The 26,987-nt window shown below is 35.1% G+C and overlaps 3 protein-coding genes across 5 annotated transcripts; 1 reads left to right on the forward strand and 2 right to left on the reverse strand.

The window, feature by feature from the left end:
* Positions 1–1,048: 1,048 nt before the first annotated feature.
* LOC112529212 (26S proteasome non-ATPase regulatory subunit 7 homolog A) lies at positions 1,049–8,511 on the reverse strand. Its single transcript, XM_025140355.1, has 10 exons — positions 8,207–8,511; positions 5,526–5,618; positions 5,343–5,424; positions 4,265–4,361; positions 4,007–4,082; positions 3,822–3,880; positions 3,115–3,237; positions 2,884–2,941; positions 2,697–2,782; positions 1,049–1,385 (listed from the first exon to the last, which is right to left on the reverse strand). The coding sequence occupies exons 1-10, from the start codon at positions 8,391–8,393 to the stop codon at positions 1,314–1,316; spliced, it is 933 nt and encodes a 310-aa protein (XP_024996123.1). The 5' UTR covers positions 8,394–8,511; the 3' UTR covers positions 1,049–1,313.
* A 2,629-nt stretch (positions 8,512–11,140) lies between these two features.
* Positions 11,141–17,871, forward strand: LOC112529715 (probable ribosomal protein S11, mitochondrial). Its single transcript, XM_025141084.1, has 3 exons — positions 11,141–11,311; positions 13,724–13,850; positions 16,873–17,871. The coding sequence occupies exons 2-3, from the start codon at positions 13,739–13,741 to the stop codon at positions 17,580–17,582; spliced, it is 822 nt and encodes a 273-aa protein (XP_024996852.1). The 5' UTR covers positions 11,141–11,311; positions 13,724–13,738; the 3' UTR covers positions 17,583–17,871.
* A 153-nt stretch (positions 17,872–18,024) lies between these two features.
* On the reverse strand, positions 18,025–20,854 carry LOC112529419 (probable polyamine transporter At1g31830). 3 transcript variants are annotated; one of them, XM_025140693.1, is made up of 3 exons: positions 20,787–20,830; positions 20,408–20,516; positions 18,025–19,574 (listed from the first exon to the last, which is right to left on the reverse strand). In XM_025140693.1, the coding sequence occupies exon 3, from the start codon at positions 19,533–19,535 to the stop codon at positions 18,138–18,140; it is 1,398 nt and encodes a 465-aa protein (XP_024996461.1). In that variant the 5' UTR covers positions 19,536–19,574; positions 20,408–20,516; positions 20,787–20,830; the 3' UTR covers positions 18,025–18,137. The 3 variants fall into 3 exon arrangements, with proteins under 3 accessions (XP_024996461.1, XP_024996460.1, XP_024996459.1); XM_025140692.1 differs by lacking the exon at positions 20,408–20,516 and having other exon boundaries at positions 20,787–20,854; XM_025140691.1 differs by lacking the exons at positions 20,408–20,516; positions 20,787–20,830 and having other exon boundaries at positions 18,025–19,580.
* Positions 20,855–26,987: the final 6,133 nt, after the last annotated feature.

Consider the following 26,987-nt stretch of genomic DNA (forward strand, 5'->3'; position numbering starts at 1 on the left):
TTATGTGATATAGGTGTGATATGAAGAAAAGATGTTAACGAGAAGAAGAAGAAGATAACTACCAAGAGTAAAACGTGGAACGTGAAAAGATAATTATGGTTAATTAAAATAAAATAAAAATTATAAAAATTACTTAATTACATTATTGTTCTTATTAAATTATTTATATATAATAAAAGTTAATTTATTAATTAAAAAAGTTTGAGGTTATTGGGTTATTCTCGCATTCTCGTAAATCACAGGAGTTCTCGTTTGAACCTCCACCTATATATATATATATATATATATATATATATATATATAGTGGCGGCTTAGCGGTTTGGTTTGCATGAGTTGAGTTAAATTAACCCAATTTCAACCCTCCTAATTAGCGGGTTGATGCTTAAGCGGTTTGGTTTGGCCGGTCGAGTTGGCAAGGACGAGTTTTATAGGTTAACGGTTTTGTTTACATCTGTGATTACAAAAAGAATGGACGTTGAACCGATTACCATTACCAAGCCATAGTAACCGTTCTTTGCCTTACAACAATGATAACTATTTGATCTTTTTTGGACAACTTTGCCCTTCTATTGGGAGTATAGATGTTTGAGTTTGTAGTTCATTCGTACAAATTCAAACACTAAAAAAAATCATAACCCATTTTTTCATGTTTTAATGATTAATAAATCCAATATTTAATTGGCGTAAGCGAAATATTTTAAAACAAGTTACGTAAATAAACCATTTAAAAATACATTTATTTGAAACATAAATTTCAATTCACAATTCTTCACTAAAAAACGTTTAGTAAATCTTATGTTTATTTGAAATATTTAAGAAAATAAAAATATTAAATCTGGTAAAGGACCGGTTAGTTATAACATTTTCCAGTTAAAGACCCGGTCAAACCCAATTTATACCTACCTCTACCTACCGTCACATGCACGCAACCCAATCTAACAACCTCAAGGCATCAAGAATCACCTCGTTTGCCTCGCCTCCTAAACACTAACCAGGTAAGATCCTCATTCATTGCTATGTCTCTTTCTGTTCTGTGCTAAGATAAAGTGACACATGATAAATCCCATAATTCATGCCCAACTTAACACACCCATGTTCAGGAATGGTTAATAACGAAAATACGGCAAGTCGTCGATTTAAGAAAGATGGGGAGTAAATAGCCTCCTAGTTCAGATCCAAACACAATACACATTTTCTAGTCAGATTAAGCATGGATTGGAGCTTTTCCGAACGTAGCCATAGATTTCAGAAACTCTACTGGAAATTTACCAGTGTGATTGATCCTCTTCTGCAGCGAAAATCCACACGAATCCTTAACTTCCAGCAACCGGTGGCACCGTTGCTGGTTTTGCATCTTCTGCTTTCTCATGTTCCTTGTTAAGCATCTGAAAAACAACCAACATTAACATCTTTACATCAAATCCATTTTGGTACACATCATTAACAAGATATAATGGTGAACATGAAAATCAAATAAAAATAAATAAAGTTTTTGTTCCTTTCTTCACTGAAACAAAAAGGTCCCTGCTAGTTTTATTTGGTTTTTATATATCGATGATACTGAATGATGAGGGAGGTTCAGAGGAAAACCCCCAAAAAAATATAAAACTGAGAAACACCTAGGTAACCATTCATCTGGACAATATGCACATTACACAGAAGTAACTGAAGTTGTTTCTTGGTTTTTATGCATGTGTGCATGTTATGCACATGTGCATACCGGACAAATTGCTTACATACCATCCATATGAACGGTTACCAGAGCGTTCCTCAATTTTTCATTTTTTTGCGGTTTTCTCCATAACCTGACCCACTGAATGAAGCATCTCAAATCACAAGTATGGACAATTTGTTAATGAACAGTTGGTTTTTTTTACCTGGAAGATGATAGAAATCATTGCTTTTGAGATAATGGTGCAAACACTACAGAAGCTTGTTGTAAACCGAGAATAATAAATTAATGTGATTCCTATTTTAAAAAACTGAAATTTATGTTTGAGCAAAATAGAAATTACTATCATATGTCTATAAATGACTAAAAATGCTAAATATGTTTTTATTTTATGGCTAAATGATGAGATGTGAGATGGGGTTTTCAAAAGGCATTCATCTTTCGTTCATCATCAGTGAGACAGTGACTTATACTCGATGTTACATTGTACTCTTGAGATTAAGAGTTTTACCTAAATGTTATAACATAGTATATTATAGATATCAAGAAAAGGATTGACAATAGTTACTCCCTCCGTCCCAAAATAAATGTCCACATCGAAAATGACACTCACTTTTAGGTAAGCAAATGACAAATTTACCCTTAATTATAGAGAGAGAGAGAGAGAATTTCTGTCCTATAATCAAAGGGTAATATGGGAAAGTAAATTTTTAACTTTGAAAGTTGACACTTATTTTGGGACAAACTCAGATAGAAATGTAGACGGTTGTTTTGGGAAGGAGGGAGTATTTCCTTTATATTTGTAGAATCCTTCTATGTCTAATTCTTTTGGTTCCTTCAATTTTACATCGAGTGATCAGCATTTCGATGGTATCTGACATTTTTGTTTGTATAATTGTATAAATAAACTTTCACATCAATGAATTCAAAAATAGAAGAAATAGACAAATTTAGAATCATATTCATCCAAAAAAAGACCAATAATAGAATAACAGTCAAGTTTATGATAGAAAAGAGTGTTTACCTTGTTATTGATTAAGTTATGAAGAGCTATCACACTTCTGATTAAAGAAGAAAGGTAGATGACAAGCATCTGGTCATTAGTTTTCACTGCAAAATTCATGGGCAAGAAACAAGCAATATATAATGACCCAAAAATACAAAATAACAATTTTTAGTAATCTTTCCCCCTCTATTATGTATATATATACCTGCAAATGCTTTTATCAAATCAGCAACATTTAGATTTGGAAGAAGGTTAAAGACGTCCTGCAATTTAACACAGTTAATGAACTGCAGACAACAAATATGAAGCTCACAGTAGAAACAGAAAACATTTTACAGCGACCTTCACGAGATGAAAGTTGAAATTAGTCAGCAGTAATTCCTTTGAAAAGTTATAGATGTGATGTTAGATATTGGGATGCAATGTAAAAGAATACCTGTAAATGGTACAGTATTTCATGATTTAATGGAAGTTTGCCATCTATAACAAGATCCAGATATCCACGTATCTCCCTCAGCCGTGCGTCCAACCCCTTCAATGCTGCCAGTTTTCCAGTGACCTATATTGAGATGAACAAAAATCCCCTTTTCATTTAAGATCAAATATTGATGTCCAAAAAACAAATAGTTTCGCAAGTGTGGTGGGGCAGTTGGTGCTACAACAATTTTTGCTTTATAGGATGGAAAATATGTCTAAATGTCCTAATAGACTATTTTATATGACCAAACAATTGTGCGTCCTTTGTAAAAGTGTTATAAAAGGTTGATAGAACACCAGGTTTTAGAAAACTTATGAAATGAAGTGTCCTATTAGCTTTTTTATAGGACATTTTGAGAAGTGAATAATGAACACATCCTTTTATAGGACACATGTTTCTATATGACACTTTTTCAAATAATGTCATAAAATACTAATATGACATTTTATTAACGAGTGTCCAAAAAAATTGTTAGGACACCCAAGCAACTTATCATAACACCTTTAAAAAAGACGCACAAAATCACATAAAGCAGTCTATTACGACATTTAGACATATTTGTAGTCCTATAAAGCCAAATTTGTTGAAGTGTGGTGATACTAACTGCCATATCCAAAAGTGAAGGGAAGGATTGAGAAAGTAAGGCGAAGATAAAGAAAGGAAACCTCTGTTGCAAGTGTGCTGATAGTTGTATCTTTAACATCCCTCAACAAGTGCTCCACTCCTGTTGAAAGAGGATTCCAATTAATAGAAGATCAAAATAATCACAAACACATATAGATTTGATATTGAAATTGGTGCAACAGAAGAGGGGATGCACTAACTAATTCTGTTATTTAACATAAATTACCAATTTCCTCCACTTCATGTGCAGCGATTTCTGAAGGCACGTGAACAAAAACCTTCTGGCTTTTCTGAGTGGCATTCTGTAAATTGAAGCAATGATTGTTAGCCTACCATCTTAATATGACACTTATGTACTAAGACAAAACTTATAAACTGGCTGTTTTTTGATAAACAAATGGGTATCATGTTAAATGATAATCGAATTGGATTGTACGAATGACAAAGCTCAAAAGCTACAAAAAGGAGCTGATTATGATTTTACCTCTTTAACCTCTTCAATAGCATAGTATGCTTTTGTGGGTATTCCCAACTCCTTGGGTTGGACATCTATTATCACCAATACAGGATTTGGAACATAGCTGCAGTAACAAGATTCAACAGTCACTGAACAAATTCAAAGAGCAGTCACTTTTGAGTAGTCAGGTCGTGTAAAAGATTTTATATGCACATTGGGTCCTGGCTGCTGAAATTTGTATGGTGATTGCCAACAATCTTTCTTTCATATTAATAAGTGTAACTAAGCTGAACGCCAGGGTACCGCAGTCTTTAAGTGGTTAATTTTAGCAAATGAAACAAATTCACACGGTAGCTCAAATTCAATTTAGCTTTTAACCCAGTATAGTTGAGTTTGGGATAATATGGGTCCCCCAAACACATAAATGAAGGTAAAAGATAAAGTAGGAATAAAGGTTGAAAATAAAAGCTATCTCTTGCTACTTCAGAATAGGCTTGCATCTCCATTTCAGGATGTTCCACTATAATATCTTCTTTATAAACTTATATACTGAAACTATATTATTTTACTAATAAACTTACCAATTATGTTTGTAACAACAAAAAAGATCACTCTTCATAATAGAATTCATTTGTTATATTGTTGACCTTCAATTTTTTTAACATATTTGTCAAGTATATGGGACATTTATAATTCAAATCATATGATAGTGTTTCTCATTTAAGAGTCATAGACATAATGATATTTCTAGAAATTGTTCTCAAATTAATTCAATTTCTTATTTCCCTCATTATCTCCACGGATAAAAGTCATTATTGTAGCAAAGGGTTTTCCTCAATGTGTGCTAAAATCACTACACTTTTATCAAATGGAGGATGCTAACATCTTCATGATGCAATGATGAAAATACGAAAAGGAACTATATGGTGAAAATATATGTGCACTGCCACATGGTGACAAGTTTCATGCACGGGAAGTATATAATCATATAAATACATCTAATAGATAGAAACCTTGACAACAAAAACGTAAGGCATATGGTGCAATGATCTTTCTACAAAGACAAAAAGAGAAACTAATTTCAGCACAAGATCCTGATACTTACTCGTTAAATAAACCATGAATATCTAGATCATTCTCGCGCAGCTTTGGGCCGGTGCTATACCACCCTACAACATGCTCCTTAGCTGCAACAAAGTTTAATGTTAAAATCTAACATAGAATAGGTTCAGAAAGTGGAAAACAAAAGACGCTAATCAATGTTGTATTTCTTAAAGTTGAGCATTACCGTTGATTCTTTTGAACATGGAGAACATGGCTTCATGATAGTTGTGATCAAGAAACCATATACTGGGATCCTTCTCGTCTTCCTCGAAAGGCACTATAAAAAAAAGTACTCAGTTCATTTAGAAGAATGAATCTCAGTGTTGTCTTACATGCACAATTGTTTATGTTTCAACTGATTGAACTTTTTCACATATAATTCAAGTTTCAGGGAATTTTCAAGCATACACACAGGGACCTCATACTGTCAAACTGTCTCCGGCCCAAGCACAAAATTCCTGATCGGTCCAACATTTTTTGCCAAGAACTGTTAAAGTAAAGCCCAATTAACAGACCCGGCCATAGCCTGGTATTTTCTGAAATTTTTTGACTTTCAAAAAGACAACTTTGACACTCATAATAATCAACAGAAACATATCAACACTATTATGGTTTTGTGATGCAACAAATGAACCATAGTGGAATAGTCTTATCAAAACGATAAAACAACTTTAATTGTTTATATAGAACTTCATGTTTTTATAGTCGAAAATTGTATCACCAACAATCAACTCGAATTGGTAACATATACTACATATTTTTTTCAAATATATGTTAGTTTAAGCATTGTTATATAATTAGAATAAATAATTATAGCCTGTCAAGGACAAGGATTAATTAGGCCCAATTTTCGAGAGCAGGACCGGTTACAGATTTTTTTTTTTTTTGGTTAATTTGGGTTGGAAGAACCGGCGCAGGCCTTGAGAATCTCTACAGAAAATGACAATCATTGTTCACATATCTATTCACTGTTAATGTGAATTTGTAGGTTGTTCAGAAGTCGTAATTTACCAACAAAAAAAGGATGTATGATTGATTATCATTCAAGACCAAAGGTTGAGAAATTATTCAAGTATGAACTCTAACCTACAAGATTAAGGCTCAAATTTTGGTGCTCAACAATAAGGTAGCAAGGAAAGTTGTACTTGAGGACAAAATCAAAAGTGGCAGACATTGAAGATGATTGAGTGGTATCAATTACAAGCTGCCATGTGAAAGAATACCATATGTGATTCCTAAACTCAAGTAAAGAAAAAGGTTAACTGGATCTTCGGCTGAAATCAAAGAATAGAATAGGGGAATTTCACCACAAATTCTATTCCAAAGATCGTCGAGGATTGATCTTTTACTCCATGATGTTGAAGTGAACACCAGTCCATACAAGGTTTTGACTTGGGATTTTTTTGGTTGCAACAAACTCTTTCAAGATGAAACCTAAATCATACATGGCTACAAGAGGATCATTGCAAATTCGCAATGGTGATTTTTTTTTCTAATACTACGAAAATTCAGACTTTGAGGCTGAATTTCACTGAATTGACGGAATAGCACAAAAGAAATTTATTAGATACTTCATGCTTGTTTTGATCTCGTCTAATATTCATTTGGATATGAATTGAAGTAAATATAGGGTTTTATCATCAATACTTTTATGGCTAATTAGCTGCGTCATTTCTTCTTAAAGGGTATTTGAGTCTTTTATAGTAGTTCCTCATTTTTAAAGCATATACAGAGATGTAATCCCCAGATAGAACAACTGAATGACATTTAGTGAATACATTAACAAAGAGTTTCTCCTAAAACTATCGACCTCAAGTGAGATGGCTTCAGTTATATTACTGAAGTGATGCTTGGTATGCTTCTAGGTGTGAAGACTAGACTCCTGGGTTACTTAAATCATCTAGTCAAATCCAAATCCTATTTTTCAACACCAAATTCTGCATCAAGCTGAGAACTTACATGTTACGATTTACAAAACAATAATTTGATTTTTGAAATGAATTATAACTCTATAAATATCATGATGTGGTTTATTTTTTCCCATAGAATTATATCCCAAATTAGGCAAGCAATTATGTCAAAAAGCTGAAAGTTTGTACACTAGGCTTTATTGACAGCTATGATATTCATCAGAGCTCCTATCATAAAGCATATTATGTTTTGTCTTCATTTTAGTAAAAGATGCTGCATTCTCATAGGTCTTTAGGTGTATGGTTCAAGAAAGGGAAACCAATGCACTGATCAAGAGCATACTAAATATACCTATAGTACATGGGTACCACAGGAGAACAAATAATGACGAACTAGTTCAGGTTAGTGATAGAGAGCAATCATCAGAAGCAGATTTGATTTGTCAGCAAGTTGATGTTGTATGATGGCTCCGTTCTATTCTTTTTAAAGAGGATGGGCTTCTCATGTGTGAGTCTGCCCTCAGAGCATATAGCAGTCAACTACTCAGCATATATCTTAACAGAAGTAACATCAGACTACCTGAATCATTCAAACTGCTTAATCCTATTGAGCTTCGATCAGAATTATAATACCCTAGCTGCAGTACTTTAATACAAAGAAACAAGTACGAAAGTCCCATCTGTCCAACTAATTCAGCCAATTACATTTCTAACTATCATAAAACCTAAAAATTGTTCTCTATGTTTCAATAAGCTATAACCACTAATGGCTATCACTATACAATATAATCCCTTACTTCAAAGCTTCCCCAACAGTTCAATGCCCATAGAATGTCCAGGAACACACACAAAATACCAAAAAGTACCCATTTAAGCCAAATATCCCCAGAAGGAAGCAACTCAGATCCAATAAACCGTCAAATACAAACGAAACTTATTGGATCAAGAAAAAAACCTGCGTAGCTGTTGGTAACATCGACGGTGCCTTTGAAGGCACTACCAAGGAGAACACCGACGACACGCTTGCGAGTATCTTTGGCAACTCTATAATAGTTATCTACGATGCTAAGGAGCACCAAAGGGTGTACCACCACCTTCTCGATCGACCGTGCTGATAACTGCTGTGATTTTATCACGTCCATTGTTCGAGATCAAAATCCCTTTTGCTACACTTGATGATCTTTCTTGAGGAAAATTGAATTGGGAATTTGAAATCGACTGCAAAGCCCTTTCCTGTTCGCTCTCTTTCTCTGCAAGAAACGATTTTCGGGTCATGATTTCGCGAATATAATGATTTAAAATCGGGTGGGTTATATGGACCCGACCCGATTTCTTCTTTTGAAATGATGTTTTCAGTTTACTGTTTGTCCAGATTTAGTCCCTACTTATTAGCCTATTGTCTATTTGTGTCCTAATTTACATTTTCTGTACCTTTAACTTTAAGGTCGTTTATCAAACGCTTACTCGGTAAGTGTTTATCAAGTCAGATTACCTTATCGGATAAATATGAAAAGAACCGGTAATCTTACTCTATAAGAACAAAGGCAAAGATCAAAAGTCTTACCCGATTAATGCTTACCGGATAGATTATTGCATATGATGCTGGTTTTATGAACTAAAATCTTATCCGAAAAAGTAACTGATAGTGTTGAATATTATCGGTAAGCAATTACTAGGTAAGTGTATGAGTAAACACTTACAAGTAAAGCTTTATTTTGACAACTTAATTTTTTTTCTTTGTTTTCTGTTTTTAAATACATAAATGAAATATAAAGCAAATTTTAACTTCTTTTAAAATCAAAGATTGTGCAAATAAAATTGTGTTATCAGAGTCAGGCCCATGGCCATGACGGCATCGACCTTGACTTTTCGTAAAAAACATAACCATTTTTTTATCAGGTCTTATCAATCTTTATCCCAATTGATTTATAACACGTTTTTACATATTCTAATTTTAATTGATCCTGGACCAGACTGAGTTCATTTTTGAACATCTCTACGGATGTGTTCTCAAAATTAAAGATAAAAGAAAGGGAAAATAATAACTCTTAATTTATGTTATCGAAAAGGAAGGGAAAAAATATATTATTTCATGTAGGAGAAAAAGGAAAAGAAAATTATAATTTTTATTAATATAACCTATAAAAATATATCGTTTAAAATAAAAAATAGAATAGTTTTACAATTTTAATAATTCTTTTAAGGATTTTAATTTTTTTCTTTCTTTTCAATTCATTTCCTTCCACCGTTTATCTGAACCACCACCGATCTGAACAACCGTTAATCTGAACCACCGCCAATTTGAGCCACATCCGACCACCGCCAAAGGTAGCACCATGGACAACCATCAATCTGAACCATTGCCAAACATCGGCTACTACCACCGATCTGAATCAATATCGAACACCGTTGACCACCAATGATTTGAACAACCACTGATCTGAACCATTACATCCACCTCCGATCTCAACCACCGTTATTTTAACCATGACCACCTCCATCTGAACCATCACGGATCACTAGGAATTTGAACCACTACCGACCACCGCTATCTAAACCACTACCGAGTACTACCGATCTAAACTACCATCGACCAACATTGATTTAGTAACATCGTTTAGCTTATGATTATATTTGGGCAGGACCGACCCTGGCCATAAGCTCAGGAGCAATGGCGGTCATCAATTTTCTAAAGCCCAATTTATATGTCTTTTGATTTGGGCCTAAAAAGATTGCCATTACCGGTCCACTACAATCTCAATCGGCCTGACTCAATTCGCCCTCCCTCGACTCTCGCACTCGCCTCGCTCACGGACGAACTCACGGACAGAAACCAATTCACGATTCACGAATCGAAATCGCAACCGGCCTTGACTCAATCGGCTCTCGCTCTCTGCCTCTCTCGAGTCTCGACTATCGACCGCCGACGGACGGCCGACCGACTCTCGGCTTCTCGCTCTCGCTCTCGCATCTTGTGAGTTGTGACCTGTGAGGTTAGGGTTATTTACTTATTTACTTATCTTATTTTTTATGTTTCTAATTCTTGTTTGATTGCAAAACCTAAGTATGAAGCTGTGAAATTGGTCCTTTATGGTTTGCCATTTATGTTTCTAATTCTTGTATCACTTGATTCACTTCACTGTATGTTTGTTAGTCTGTATGTATAATGTTAATGTATCWTGTATGCCTAAATCCTAATTGAAATCCATGCCTTTTGCTGCCATTTGTTAATTGTTGGGTGGTTGACTGTTAATTATACATACTGTATCATGTATGTATAATGTCCTTTGTGGTTTGTCATTTATGTTTCTAATTGTTGCTGCCATTTGTTAATTTTAGGGCTGTTTAGAAGCTTTTTAGGAGCTGTTTTGAAGCGTGTTAGTATAGGACAAAGGCTTAAGATTGATGCTGCAGGCCTGTTAAACTCCTTGTTTGTTTACACACGTACACACTGTAGTCACCAATCATTCTTTGATTTTGATGAGTGCAGCCTATGGTTTTGGTGAGGCTGTTAAGAAGAGTAACCAAATCTGAAAATGAAGGTGTGATACAGTATGATCAGATTGGATATAACTTTTGTAGTAGTAATATCGGGTATGCTCACAACTTTACCTCTTAATAGTTTCATTAAGAGACAGTCTCTGAATCCCTAAGAGCTAAATTTTGTCTGGTAAAAAAAAGCTGTCTTTTAATAATTCTAAAGGACTCTGAATGATTTTGAATATTCGGCCTCCTTTAACCATTCGGCAACCCAATTTCATCCTAAACAATTAACAAACAATTATATTCCATTATGTACTATATCATTTTGATCACTTAATCATTTTAAAACAAACCATTCAGTAACTACAGAGCAAACCCTTTCTATTTTTACTACACAGCCTTCAGCGGGCGTGGGCATGAAAAGCCTAGGGCATCACCAGCCCAAATCTTAGGTATTGTTTCAACTGTCAATAGGTTTCATTTTGTCGATCTATTCCTTTGTCTTCCTCTCGTGATTTCGATCGGCGAACTGCTATTGTTTGATTTTGCGATATGCCCTCTCTTCCCCTTGATTAAGGTACTGAATGTTTATTCTATTTTTGTTCTTAATACATGTTTTTTTATGCGAATGCTTGCTTGAAATTGGTAAGTGTGTTTCTCATGGTTTTCAGTTTTCCATTTCTATTTCTTTATCTTGATTTCTGATTTGAGGAACATATGAGAATGATGAGAAGTAAAACTAATGTTTTGATTCATGGTCGCTACCCAGAGGCCAGAAACCCAATTGGCCAAACCCTAGCTGGTTTTTATTTTATATTTCTGCAAAGCTTTGTTCCAAGAACCTCTAAGGCAATCATGGAATTCTGTATAGTTGTGCAAAGATTTGTCAAAAAACTAAAGACTATTAGCTTGAATGCTTTCTGAGATAGAAGGTAGAGTCTTTAAGCATGATGGTTTTCAAAAATATCTGAACAGGAATAATGGACATCCATAAGATTGCACCTGTTCAGCACTGTGAATCAGGACAGTATCTTTGGTCTCAGTTGCAGTTGTATCAGTATCAACTATCAACACCAACAGCAATCACAACCACCTGCGGAAGCAAAATAGTATTTCAGCTTAAAGAATCACTCAAGTCATGTTCAATCAAGAGACCATTAGATGATAATGAAACAACGAGCGTTAGTTTAAAACCATGCATAATTTACGTCATCAACGGTGCAGTGGTTTTCACAATACGTCTACATCTTTACAATATAATGTCTTGAACAATCTGATACTCGCTTTCCAAAAGAAACAATCTGATACTCAGAAAAGCGTCCATATGTAGATTTCATTTAGGAAAGCAAAACTTTTTTGTGCATCTTGTAATCATCTATAGGTAGCGATTCACCCTTTAACAAGCTAACCTATTGTAATTTTCTTGCTATGATCTATGCAATCTTAAAGCTGACACATGGTGAATTAGGTTAATAGAAAGTCAAAAACTATATGGCCTTGATCTTTCCAATCAGGTTGTTCAACAAGGGAATAAGCAATTACCTTCCTCAAGAACACACTTTCAAAAAAGGAAACCAAATGGAAACCAGATTGACGAAAGAAAAGTAGTTTTTACAGACGAGGGACGAAAATCATTATACACAACAAACCATATGTAACACCCCAAATTATGGAAAATAACTACTAGACTTTTAGCTTGAGTGTTACTAAGATGCATTTTATAGAGATGAGAAGGTCAATAGAGAAGATAACTCTTTGTGTCTTTATGTAGGCATTGACATGACTTTATTAGCAAACAACAATATACATCATTGTTACAATGATAATCCATCTGGCCATCCCAAAATAATTTAGATAAATAATTATTCGTGGTTTTGGTTTATGTCCCCTGTTGTTTATTTTAGGTCCCAAACCCTTTCAAATAGTATATTTGGTTTGTTTATTTTACATGTTAGGGGCATTTTTATGGCTTTCTGCCATGAGCCCAAACCTCAGGACCAGCCCTAATCATAATATCCTGTTGCATACATGATACCAATAAGACCAAATTTTGAATTTCATTTCAGCAAAGGACTAAAAAACTTATCTTGTGTTTTCTAAATTTTGTTTTCAACTTGATTATAATAATTTTTAAAAGCCAAAGTTCACAAACTATTAAACGAGCATCAAGCTCAAAGTCAAGCTCAAATATTGATAAAATAAGCTCAAGTTGAATATTAGATTAATATTTCTCCAATGTCAATCAAATAGTGTCATTAATGAGGATATTGAATACCTATTACTTGATCATAATATTCAAATAGTGTCGGTGCATGAGATCCTAAAATTTGATTATTATGATCAAGTAATTCTTTGTAGAAATAATCCATGTGATTTTATTTGTTTATTTGGTTTTGTTCTTGTGGATTTATTGTGGAATCAAACTTATATGCAAGTTTGATATTATCATGTATAAGAATTAGCAAACTTAACTCGATAAAGAGTACATACGAAGAATGAGTGAAGGAAAGATAACTTTTTTTCCTCGACACAATCATGTATGGAATTAGTAATGTTTGATGGCATATCGTAAACAGTGGGGTTATGACGAGCATAATTACCCAAATGCCTCTTTGCTTACACAAATACTAGTTGATTGTGTTCATAAATCCACATAAATATGAAAAAAATAGACTTTTATTTTGTGGTCATGAAAAAGTATCTCATGTTAAAATTATAGTTCAAGAATCTATGTGTGTGTAAGATGCTCATAAACTACATGGTAACATATTTTTTGTTAGTTATTGCAAATCAACTTATTAATTCAGATACTTGTCAAACAATTATGTTTCATTCGACATTAAATCACATACAAGGTTAATGGTAATTTTTTGTCATTCAAACTATCCATGTAGAACAATTAACAAATGGTTACTTTTCGTTATGCACTAAAACATACAGAGACTCTTAATCATTCTGACCACTTAATCATTCAGCATTTGCCAAACAGAGCCAACTCCATCCGATGGTCTTCCAACAAATCATTTCTCATTTACCCGGCAAGACTCGGATTTCTGGCCAACCTCAGACGTTACTGGCATTCTCCCAAATCACACGAAAATGTGATTTGTTTTCAGGCAAGTTGCTTTATTTTTATTTGTATTAGCTTGGTATACAAATGAGTTTGCGTAAAGCTCAATTTTGTAGTATATGATAATGTGCCTGCATATTGGCATTCCGAATTTGGTATTTATTTAGGGTTTATGATATAGTCTGCTTATTTTCTTTTTCTTATTCACTTTTTTAAATATAGTTTTCTCATGGTTCTCTAGATCAATTGATGTTAGCGACTATATATTTTGAATTTGAAGTTATTAAACCCGAATGTTTCCCTATAGTTAATCCTAAGATTCGTATTGCAATGTGATTAATCATGTAACTGATTCCTGCCTCTGACTGTAAGGAATGCAATTCGGATGTTTAGTATGTTTTCATCCTATAATTTTGCAATCTATGGTTGTCAGGTGTCTCATACCGAAGGTTGAATGTGGGCTTAACCTGAATAAAGTGGGCTGTCTGGTTGGTTTTACATCAACACCTGTACGGATAAAACCGTCTGTGAATTAATTTGTTTATATAGATTGGAAGTTTTTGTTTGAGAGGGTTTTTTCATAGATGGAATGAGTGTGTTTTTTTAATTAGGAGGGACATGTTTGGAAAAACCGAGGTTTTCTGCATAAAGCTCCCCCTTGAAGCTTACTAAATAAGACATTTTCTTTATCACTAATCCCCTACCTAACAGTCATCTATAACTGACTGAATAAGTTGTAAGTCTCATTAAGCTCATTAAGCTGCTAAGAAACAAACCCCTAGTCATAAACCAAAGGGTGAGCTATAGGCCAAGACTTGGCATAACTGACTCAGTGACTACTTGTTGTCTTTATCTTTAAGTTAGTTGGACAGTTCCTTACAATGTCAGTTTTATGAAATGGTGTTCTATTTGGTAGCGTTTGGTACGCATACATGATTGGACATGACCGGACATGACAGAACTGGACAGGACAAGACATGACATAACAAGTGTATGTCTGGTGTTTGGTACGACTACAACTGGATGGGACAGAACTAGACAAGTTACCCTAAAAGTTATTTGATGATTTTAAATATTATATAATAGTTATAATTAACACAAATAAAGTAAATAATTAAAGAAGTTAATTTATAAATATTTTTACACAATTTTCATATAAATGAATACATACATACATAATGGTATCAAATTTGAATGAAAATTTTGATATAATTGATCGTAGTAGTGGCGTTGGAGGTGGTTTTTGGTTATGGTGGAGGTGGTGGTGGTCGACGGTGGTTATGGAAGTAGAGGCAGTGGTGGTTGGTGGACGATGGTGGTTATAGAGGACGTGAAGATGGTGGATTGCGGTGGTGGTGGCGGTTGACAACGGTGGAGGAGATAGTTGTGGTTGATGTAGTGAAGATGGTGGTGGTGGTTATGGTGGAGGTGAGGTGGCAATGGACGGTGGTGATCGACGGTCGGGCGGTGGTTGTGGAGGAATTGGAGGTGGCAATAGACAGTGGTGGTCGACGGTGGATGTGGAGGTCATGGAGGAGTTGGAGTTGGTAGTGTTGGTGGTAATGGGTGATGGTGGTTGTAAAGGTGGCAATGGACGGTGGTGAAGGAGGTTGTTGTAGTAGAAGAGGAGTTGGAGGTGTCGAACAGCGGTAGTGGTGGTGGGCTGGTGGCAATAGACGATGGTGGTCGGTGGTCGACTATGGTAGAGGTGGCGGTGGACAGTGGTTGTGGAGGAGGTGGAGGTAGCCTGCGGTGGTGGCGGCGGCCGAAACTAGTGGTGATGACCATTAAAACAAATATCATATTAAGGTTATATATCAAACTAAGGTAGATTAGTAATATTTTAGTTTCTGTCTCATTGTTGTCCCATCTTGTTCCACTTATTTTGATGGAACAAGAAAAAGCCTCTTTTGTCCCATACTGTCCCACCTTGTCCCAGTCCCATGTCACACCTAACGTGGGACAGTGAGTTCTTGTTCTGTCCCATGTTGCGCCAAACATGGGACAATGAGTTTTGTCTCGTCCTGTCCCGTCCCGTCCCATGTACCAAACGCAACCTTAAAGGGAAAAAAGGTGGACTAAAACTATACCACATAAAGATGACCAGTCTCTTATTAGATGAAACAACTTTTTGCATTTTCATTATATTCTACAACTACAAGTTAGTTGTTCTCAAGAGTTGAGTTAAAGTTTGTTTATGTTTAGGCATTCATAGTAGGATTCTTTACTAAATGATTTGGGTTCTATGTATATATATACACACACATATATATGTGTGTATATACACACACACACACATATATATATATATATATATGTGTGTGTGTGTATATTACATGTTAAAGAGAAAGTAGACTGCTTTTTGCACTTGTATCAATCATGCCAAATGCTCTTCAACTATATCAAAACTGCTTATTAGTCTCTAATTATTTTTCTCCACACAAAGATCTAAATGTCGAAGGCAACACATCCCTCTGCTACATGATTGAAATTTCAATCTCATCTCAAGATTTGGTAATGATGAAATAGAGAATTAAGGCATGATTAAGAAGAGATTAACAATGGTTAACTGCCTAATCTTATACTATATTTACAATCAAATCAATTTGCTCTACTGCTCTTTTGTGTTCCATGAAAACTGCAACCCTTTCATTTTTTGGATGTCTCATCACAGTTGCGGCATATGACTTTTGAAATGTTTTCCTGTTAAAGATACTTATTTGGTCGCTATCTTTATCACAAAATAAAGCAACGGTCTTCTTTGGGTTCTCAAGATCCCTTTATTCCGTCACAGATTGAAAATAGTTGTAACCGTTTTTTCTTAAACTATATGCTTAGCCAAGCATTGCAACTTCATGGGCTAGAAGTACTTGTTCGGAAAAAAAGTTACTTGATTAAATATTTTGTTAACGATCTCTCATACTTTTTTTTATTTTCTCCAAGATTATGTGAGTAGTATTATTTGAAAATTGGTAATTTCCCCCGATCTTTTGTATGGTTATGAAACAGAATAAAGTTTTTAAGCATTGATCGATTTATTTTGCTCTCTCTTGTTTTGATTTTTGCAGGATCTTCAGTGAACTTTGGAGCTAGATTCTTGGGAAACTTGTGCTCGTTGAAATTTGCACGTTTTATACATTCAGTTGGCCCAAATGAGTTTGAGAAAGGCATGGACAACGGACCCGTTGACACCCAGGAAAATCCCGGATTCTTTGAGGGTTCAAATAGAAGATGGGGCGATGCAAACACGAGCACAGGGAGGAACTTTGGAGTATTTGAGGGTTTGAGCCGGAGATTGACCAACATCGGAACAGGTAGTAGAGACGCTAGACCTCTCGGGAGGGATATGAATTTTGTGAAGGGAATGATGAACGACCGAAATGACAATCGATACGGGATAGAAAACAATGCAGATATCGTTCATATCAAAATAATGCGGAACAACACGTTTGTGACTGTGACCGATTCCAAGGGAAACAAGAAAATGGGAGCATCTGCAGGATGTTTGGCGGAAATGAAAGGTGGACCGAAGGTTTCTAAATACTCAGCTGAAGCGACTGCTGAACACGTGGGGCGAGTTGCCAAAAGTATGGGATTGAAGTCGGTTGTTATGAAGGTTAACGGGTTTACTTTTTTTAAGAGAAAGAAGTTAGCCATTTTGAGCTTTAGGGACGGATACACGAACTCGAGATCCGACCAAAATCCTATTGTTTACATTGAAGATACAACTCGGAAACCACATAACGGATGCCGACTCAGGAAGCAGCGCCGTGTCTAACTCTGTATTCCCGATCGTTATTTTGATGGTTTTTTTAGTATCGACGCAAGTGCAGGTGTAATACGATTGCTTCTAAGTTTTTATTTAAGATCTTTAGTGTCGGATATTATAAAACAGAGTAACATTTGCGTATGTTTTGGCTGATTGGTTTACTTCCCCGTTTTCAGCGGTTAGAGAGTGGTCGATCGTCGTTAGTCGAGATTTCATTGAATAATTCAAGGTTTGAACTCAGATTTGTGTTTGTAACAACTCAAAGTTGAAGAATTGTTATGAGATCCGAGTTTTTAGCACGCTTTCAAGCTATTCGAGCTCTCATATCAACCTCGATCCCGCATCAAGAGAACTCATCGAGCAATTTAATCGAGTTTGAGCAAGTCTAACACCATTGAGTCAAGCTCGAATTCGACTTGTTTGCATACGATTATCGTGTGTTGCAAGAAATGTACAACTTTAATTGCATTACGTATAAGTTATGTGTTACTTAAAGAAAACAAAATTTAACCACAAAAAACAATCCATCCTTCATCATACAACAAAAATACAAACAGCACTTCCCTAATAAACCAAAGACTCGTTATGAAGATCTGGGAGATTAGCACTTGTAGAAAACTTGATCCATCGTTTCTTCTCGATAAGCTTCAAAAACGGCTGCAAAACGAGCCCGATAACTATGGCAACAATGCTTACGGTCATGACCCTAACCGAAGATAGACCCAAAACGATACAAATCAATATGGTTGGTGGAACACACATAACCACGGCTCCACTGGTTCCAACCGGTATCTTGTACGGTCGAGCCACGGCTGGGTACTTGATTCTTAACCTTACGAAAGCTATAAACTCCAAAATCATACCGAAACAGTAAAGGAAATTTTCCGCAGCCACGATCTCTCGAAAACTCAGCTGCGAAAGCAAGATGACTCCAGAAGCCGAGAACAAGATCCCGATTGACGGAGTTCCATAACGGGATCTTTTTGCGAAAAACTCCGGAAGCATGCCTCTTTCCGCCATTCCAAGAAGCTGAAACGAGTCGCTACTCATTTCAGTGACGAACATTCCCATGTTCGACATGGCAGCACCCGCCTGGATCCACCATCTCAACCACACGCCGCCGATGATTTTAGCAATTTCCGAGAAATACCCGTCAGTCCAAAGCTCTTGCTGGAGCGGAACGGCACCAATGCCAACGAGTAACGGAAAAAAGTAGCCAACAACTACTAAGATCAAAGCATAGAACAAAGCCTTAGGGAGAGTCTTCTTTGGGTTTTCCACCTCTCCTGCAAGTGTGCTTATTGAGTCCCAATAATTTAGGTTCCAAAAGAGTGTGTTCAAGTACAAATTCCAATCGACCGTATGTAAATCCATCACGAGCCATCTCGAAGGCTCAATCTTAGGAACCGAAACAAGACCCATAATTACAAACGGGAGGATGGAAAACACCCCTAAAAGAACAGCAACCCACCCTACAATTGTCATGCCTCTAAAGTTCATATACGTGAGGGCAATCGTCAAAGCTAAAACCGCTAGGATTCGTGGGTACCCCTCACTTAAAGCCGGGATGCCGGATTTTAAATAATCGAGAAAAAGAACCGGGTATAAGGCGTTATCGATGACCCCACTAAGCCATTTCATCCAACCTTGCTGAAACCCCCAATATGGACCTAAAGCAGATGAGACCCAAACCACATAACCACCATCTTCTGGGAACATTGTGCCCATTTCAGCAGTTATTAGAGCTTCAGGTACACTCCATATAAACGGGAATACTAAGAACCCTATAAGTGCTAACAGAGGGCCAGCTGCCTTAACACTGTCCTCAACTCCGAAAGGCCCTCCAGAAACCTCGTAAAATATGAGAAAAATAAGGGGCAAAATCGAAATTTTCTTGATCTTGTTACCCGTGGGAGAACTTCCTTCGTTAATCCCTGCATATTCTACATTGTATCCTCTCATTGCAACGGATGTTTGTCTATTACCGGTGTTCCGCAATTTCTGCATTTAGTAACGAAAAGGAGGATAAACAATCAAGTGAAGAATACAACAAAGTTTCAAAATTTCCTATTTCGTACTCGGTTTGACCAGTAACCTGTTGATCTTGTAACTTTAAATATAACATTTGATGACGTAAATACCTGTTTGCTACAGGTTTACAATGAAGTGAACGATAAACTTGCCATCCATGTCATCAAATGTTACAACATCAACATTTTACTGGTAAAAATTGGTTGCAGGAGAACACAGTTACAAAATGTAAGCAAAATGCAAGTCAAAAGTTATAATGCTCGTTAGTGGTAAATCAAACGAACACAATATATCCCACTTGGAAGTAGGATTTGGGGTGGGATGTATGTAGGTCTGTCCTCTACCCACAAAGGTAGAGTTGACTGTTTCCATGAAGACCCTGGCTTGTGAAAAAGTGAGCAAAAAAGCAAGACTAGTAAATATGAACTGATTGAGCCCTGTGCCCCAAGGGTGCGTTTGGTATGCTGACGTGTCTGGATAGGTTACAGGGTTTCAATTTGACATAGGTAGTTTAATAATTTATCAGTTGTCTTGTCTCCCTATCTAATGTCCCGCCAAACATGGGAAGACAAGTTTTTGTACTGTCCGGTCCTAAAAGAATCTGAAACATACTAAGGATTGAGGACATATGAATAACCATACAGCACAAAACTGAAAACTGCATCAGCAAGATTAGAACTAAAAGCTGAAAAAAATGGCTGAACGATCTGAAAATCAATACTTTTAGGGATCAATCTTCACTTAAACATCTGTATGTTCAATAGAAATTGTTCCCATTTGTTAGGTCAAGTCTTGAGTCTTACCTCTTTCAGATGAAAGGCTAAGAAAGGTAGTGCTTAATACAAAACTAACTGCTTCTGGAATGCCCTCTTCAGAGAAAACGGAATACTGGTGAAAGTTGCTGATTTGAAGCTGATTTCCATGGCACAAAAATGAGCTTAATTTTTAAGCAAAATTCTGTCTTTTTCTAAGAAACGAAGCAAGTAGTTATACAAGCAAACATGGGTCTCTTCTGGAATGAATCCAAAAGCAAGAATCATGAGTGTAATTTAGCAGGTAAAAACCAGTGAGATCAGTAAAATCTGTGGATTAAAGATGCATAGTTGCAGTTAAAATCGGTGAAAGGTGGAGTAGATGGATGATGGAGGTTATGAACAAAAAAGGGTTGAAATATATACGAACCATGAAATCGTGGCGATGGTTTTCATGGATGTTGGCAGCTTCCCAGATATTCGGTCATTGTGCAGGAGAGTTGTTTCAGTTGCATCGGAAAGAGAAAGAGAAAGAGAAAGAGGGGTAAAACCGTAAAAGTAGTAAGGCACGGAACTGAAAGATTGTGAATCTAAAAGGATGGATGGATGGATGGATGGATGGATGGATGGGATCGATTGGTTGGGTTATTGACACGGAAAAAGTTGGAATCATAGAAATAAAAACACCATCCATTTTTTGGGCGTATCAAAGAAGGGAGTTTAAATCACAAGATAATTTTTTTATAAAAATAAGTTTTAATATTATATGCATTATATATAAGTTTAATTATATATGATTAAGTATATGTTATATTGATAAAAAAATATAGACGTTTAATCATATATTATTAAACGTATCCAAAAACTGTAATTATATCTTAGAACTTTTTAGTTTCTCACATGATCGTTTCTCTCAATGGACTTTAGGGTTTGGAATGGTTACGTTTTTGGACAATTTTTTGGAACAAATAAATCATTGTGTATTCAAAAACATGTTGAATAACTTCTTGAACTTTCTAAAACCTGTTAGATACATCCTTATGGCATATACAACTAGTTAATGTGGAAAAATAATGGAAAAAGTCTAAAAAAGAGCCAACGAACTTTCATATTTTGAACGATTAGAGCGAGGAAGAGTTAGAAGACCTCCAGTGTGGATGCGTGATTATGTAAGCGTGGACAGATCTTTAGATGAAAAAGATATAAATCTGCACGGGGAGAGATCTTCAGATGAAGAAGATATAATCCTGCATTTAGCTCTACTCACTTTGAAGAAGCAATCAAGCATGACAACTGGAAGATGGCTATGTATCTGGAAATTAAGGCAATAGATTTAAGAATAACACGTGGGAACTTACTGACCTGCCTGCTGGTGCAAAGAAGATAGAAGTGGATGCACAAGACTAAACCCAAAGAGAATGGAGAGTTAGATACGTTCAAGGCGAAGTTGGTGGCTAGAGGGTACGTGCAACAGCAAAGGATTGACTACAAAGAAGTATTTGCACTGATTGCAATGATGGATACCGTGAGGATGATTGTGTTTCTAGCAGCTCAAAAGGGATGGAATCTCTATCAGCTTGATGTTAAATCAACCTTTTTGCATGGGGAACTCAAGGAAGAGGTGTGTGTAGTGTAACACCCTCATTTATCACCATGAGTTGTGTAACAATATTCTCATTAAACAACAACAAGTAACCAGAAATACAACGACTAATAAAGTCTGTTACAGTGGAAGTCATACAAAATTTAAATAAAATTAATAAACCCAACGTTAACCCATCCCATACAGGGTTACGTTACAAACCGAGTTCAACATGAAACTGAACATCACAATATAATTCTCTAAGCGAGAACCTTGCCCTTCTCCACCCTTGATCATCTTGCTCCTAAGATGCATACTAATAGTCAGCTTTATAAAGCTCAATGAGTTCATGGTTTTCGTACACAATCCTACATGTCTCATCATGCATAAAACAAACACATAGTTGAATAAAATAATATGCACATTTGCTTCAAAACCCCTTTAAATAATAACGGAATCTCATTTTATGTCGCATCAGATAAAGGTCTTACAGTCACCGGCATTCCATTGGTTATACGACTCTCCCTTGTCCGATGACCCATCCATAGGAAGTGCCTTCCCTTGTGACATATCAACTTAATTCCATATACCTGATTAAAAATAGTAACCCATTTATAACATGTTAATTAATGTATAAAAACACGTAAACAAATAGCATGCAACCTACAATAATAATTCATATACATGTATCATGCCCATAAACATGTACATAGATATAACATAATGCTCAAATAATTTGTACATAAGCATGTATCCCAATTAAAGTCTTATGAAAACTCACCTGACTGCGTATGTTGCCAAGTCATCGCCCCTAACAGATAACCTACAATTATTAAACCATAATAGCTACTTAACGACTAGGTTTTCATAAAAAAACAAATGACCCAAAAGTCAAAGCTTTGTCAATAAGGTCCAACCTTGTGACTTTGGTCAATAAAGTCACCACTTAATCAACTCGATCAACCTCCGTCAAATATAGTTAAATCCAAGCTTTAAGCTTTACACCACCCTATAACGTCAATTTGATATTTTATAATATTCTCAACTCCTAACTAAAGTGCTCAAATAATTATTAACTTCAATTACATCACTTTATTCCCATTATAAAATACCATTAACGTCAGTTTACCCTTTATAACTATGTGAACTAGGGGTGCTCAAAAACCCGATCAACACAACCCAACCGAAGACGAAATAACCCAATCCGAAGCAACTCGATGTCTAATTGAGTTGTAAAATTGTCAAACCGTAGATATTGAGTTACTATTATTTGAACCCAACTCAACCCGATGAATCCGATATCCTTTTATTTCTTGAATTTAATATGATTGTTAAATTTCTATTAATATATACATTAGACAATTACACTATCATGTATGCTTTTCATATACACATATTTTCAATCTATTCATATCTCTATATAACTCATTCATATATATGTTCAATAACTGTGAACATATATATGTAAATTGAGAAAATTAACTGAATGTGATATACGTAGGAAATATGGATAAATTGTATCAACTTGTTGATGATGAAAAATAAATTATGAGTAAAGAAATAACATATTCAATGTTAGAAGAATATTTTAATATATCAAAGTATCAACCCGACCAACCCGTACAGGTTGGGTTGCACTTTGGTTTGGGTTGGATTGAGTTAAGATTTTTCCAAACCGCAAGCATTGGATTGAGTTGTTCAAATGTCTTCAACCCAATCAACCCAACCCATAAACACCCCTAATGTGAACTCCATAATTTGATATAAAGCTTCTTGATAGTCATCGTTCATCAACACCTTTTACGACACTTTGTGATTTAATTAAAAAGCCTCCTGAAATTAAACAGTTAAAAGAACAATCTGCAAGATTCCATCCACATTATATGAATTACCATGAATCCCTTATATGGTTTTGTTCTATATTGCCCCACACACATACACACACACATTATATATATACATATATATATGTTCGAGCAACACCTCGGTTCCTTTTTCAAGACCATACATGTACATGGCCGGGCAACATGATTAGTCACGTATATGGTTGTTTCGACTACTAGCAACCCCACACAGTTGTGTTCCAGTAGCATACAACCCCGCCCCTTTTCCTCTCATGGGTTCGAGCTATTTAACCCTTAACATTAATGGTTTAATCCAAACATATGATCTCCTATTTGAACCGAAAAATCAATATAAATCTATTATTCGATCGACTAACCGACTCAACAAACATGTGTATAACATCAAATATGTGATCACAGTGCTTATTACCTCAAGGTTGCTGCAATATAGACTCCTGATTATGAGCACCGACCTCTTTCCATTTCTCGTTCTACGTTACTTACTTCTCTTAGATTCTCTCTTTCTCCCTCGGTTTCTTGTGGCAACTACTGAGATGTGACTACATTTTTGTGTAAAAACATGGTTTTGCTCAATCAGGTTGTATTGAACCAATATGTCGGTTGAATTATAATACTACCTTGAAGTCGAATGTAACTATTTTGGTTAGGCCACAAAAAAGTGTCCAATCCAACTCATAGAAAATCCGATTAAATTTAATCTGTTAAACTGTTAAATTGTCGATTTATAAGATTGAATTTGGGTTAGACCCAACTCAACCTGTCACTGATATATATTATGATATTGTATACAATTAATAAGTACACGACATATATTATGGTGCTCAAATGATTTCTAATAATAAGTGCCCACATGACTTCTAATGAGTCCTTTTTTACCTACATATAATGGGTGAACGTTAATTAAGTAAATGTTGATCAAGTTGGATTATGGGGTGTTTAGTTATGACTTAATGAGCTTAATGGGTTGATAGGCTTATTCGCTCAGCCAAAATGTGATGTTTACTTGGGGCTTATTGCACAGAAATGGACTTATTCGCACAGATGGGAAATGGCTCTTGTCCATTCAGCCAAAAAAAAAAAAGACAACCCTACCCCTTCATGCCGCCTTCATTGTGTACGCCTCGTTCTAGATCCCATCTCAAATTTTGCTTTTTGATTTTCGTTTTCGTTTTCGATTCAAGAACTACGTCTCCCTTCTAGATTCAAGAACTCAATTTTGTTTTTTAATTTTACTTTCATTTTCTGATTTCGTTTTCATTTTTTGATTTTATGTTCGTTTTCGATTCAAGAACTACGTCTCCCTTCTAGATTCAAGAACTCAATTTTGTTTTTTAATTTTACTTTCATTTTCTGATTTCGTTTTCATTTTTTGATTTTATGTTCGTTTTCGATTCAAGAACTGCATCTCCTTCCTCGATTCAAGAACCCGAATCACCATTGCATCTCCTTCCTAGATTGAAGAACTCGATTTCCTTCTCGTTTTCGATTTCGTTCTAGATTTATTTTGAAGTTTCTGAGGTTCGTTTTCGATTTTGATTTCATTCTCGATTTCGATTTTGTTTTCATTTCAGATTTTCTTTGAAGATTCTGATAATTTTTGTTTATTGTTGTCTATTCCAGATTTCGTTCCAAGTTTCTTTTGAAGTTTCTAATAATTTTTGTTATCTGTTATCTGTTTCAGATTTCGTTTATTTCATTCCAAATTTCGATTTCAAAACCCTATTTACATTTCTGTTCGTCTTTCCTAGAACCTAATTGTAACCCTCATCTCTCAAGTTCAGATTGTTCATTGATTGTTTATGGTGCAAATTGTTCCTGATTTCACAAGTTTTTTTTTTGTTAAATTTTATCTGATGAACTAAAGGGTAAAACGGTCAATTCTATCTTTCCAGACGGTTAATTCAGTAAAAAAGTAAACAACAACAAATTTTTATCTAGACAGACAAACTTATCCATACAGAACTTAATTAAAAATTTGGTAAACAACATCTATCATTCTTGTTAAAGCATTTCGGTTAAAAACATTATATATACGACCGTAAATGAACCCATTTTTTCAGTCATTTAACTTAATTGAACAAACAACCAAACACAAATGGTAAGCGAATGTAATTATTGTGTTCATGTTAGTTCATTAAGGAAATATGCTTGTTTGTGTTCATTTATAAAACAACCACCATTACTCATCATTTCCTTCCTTAAAAATAACATACCAAATTGAAAAACCCGATAAATTTAGGAGGGATGAAGAAGAAATTCTAAAAAGTTAATTCAATCAATGATTTTACATATTAATTTCATGATATTAAATATATATAATAATATATAAACATAAATGAACAAACATTAGGGTGCGCTTGGTGTCCACACAAGAGAATAAAACATGACGGAATAGTTGTTCAACGTTTGATAAGATATAACTGGACATGATAAAACAAGTAAAATGACCAATTTATCCTTAATGAGTTATTTATATATTTTGATTATATTTATGTGATTTATTAAATTATAATAAAATAATTATTTTTCATAACAAAGTATATCATTTGAAAGTTTTCGTTAAAACAATTAAAATGATACCAAAATAAAAAGTTTATGTAGTTTTCAATTCATTTTCAACATTATTTATTATAATTAATATATAATAAATTACATAAATTAAGAAAATATAGAAACCATATAAAAATAATATTTTGGGGACAATAAAATAAAAGTTTAAAAAAACATAAAATACAATAAATAAAATTTAAAGAATGAATATAATGTAAAAGAGAGACATATTTGATGTTTTAGAAGAGAACTAAGTTTTATTTTGAAATCATATTGGTAAAATATAAATATGTTCCACCACCTTGTTCCATGGGTTAGGGGTGGAACAGACCTATTTCATTTTGTTTCACTTTATTTCATATAAAAGTCCTACCAAATATAGAAGAAAGATCCTTGTTCCATCTTGTTAAGTCTAATGTACTAACTCATCCTTAAGGCTGCGTTTGGTACATGGGACGGGACAAGACAGGACGAGACAAAACTCATTGTCCCATGTTTGGTGCAGCATGAGATATAACAAGAACTCATTGTCCCACGTTTGGTCCGACATAGGACAGGGCCTAGAACTGAGACAAGGTGGGACAACATGGGATAAAAGAGGTCTTTTCTTGTTCTACCAAAATAGGTGGAACAA

This window comes from Cynara cardunculus (genome assembly GCF_001531365.2).
Source record: "Cynara cardunculus var. scolymus isolate 2C chromosome LG 16, CcrdV1, whole genome shotgun sequence".
Classification (NCBI taxonomy): Eukaryota; Viridiplantae; Streptophyta; class Magnoliopsida; order Asterales; family Asteraceae; genus Cynara; species Cynara cardunculus.

Coding starts and splice junctions, on each gene's coding strand:
- LOC112529212 (XM_025140355.1), bottom strand. CDS start 8,393: ATGGACGTGATAAAATCACAGCAGTTATCAGCACGGTCGATCGAGAAG. Junction 5,425..5,525: donor CATGTTCAAAAGAATCAACG/GTAATGCTCAAC, acceptor ACTTTGTTGCAG/CTAAGGAGCATGTTGTAGGG. Junction 2,783..2,883: donor TTTGATAAAAGCATTTGCAG/GTATATATATAC, acceptor TGAATTTTGCAG/TGAAAACTAATGACCAGATG.
- LOC112529715 (XM_025141084.1), top strand. CDS start 13,739: ATGGTCTTCCAACAAATCATTTCTCATTTACCCGGCAAGACTCGGATT. Junction 13,851..16,872: donor AAAATGTGATTTGTTTTCAG/GCAAGTTGCTTT, acceptor TGATTTTTGCAG/GATCTTCAGTGAACTTTGGA.
- LOC112529419 (XM_025140691.1), bottom strand. CDS start 19,580: ATGCAGAAATTGCGGAACACCGGTAATAGACAAACATCCGTTGCAATG.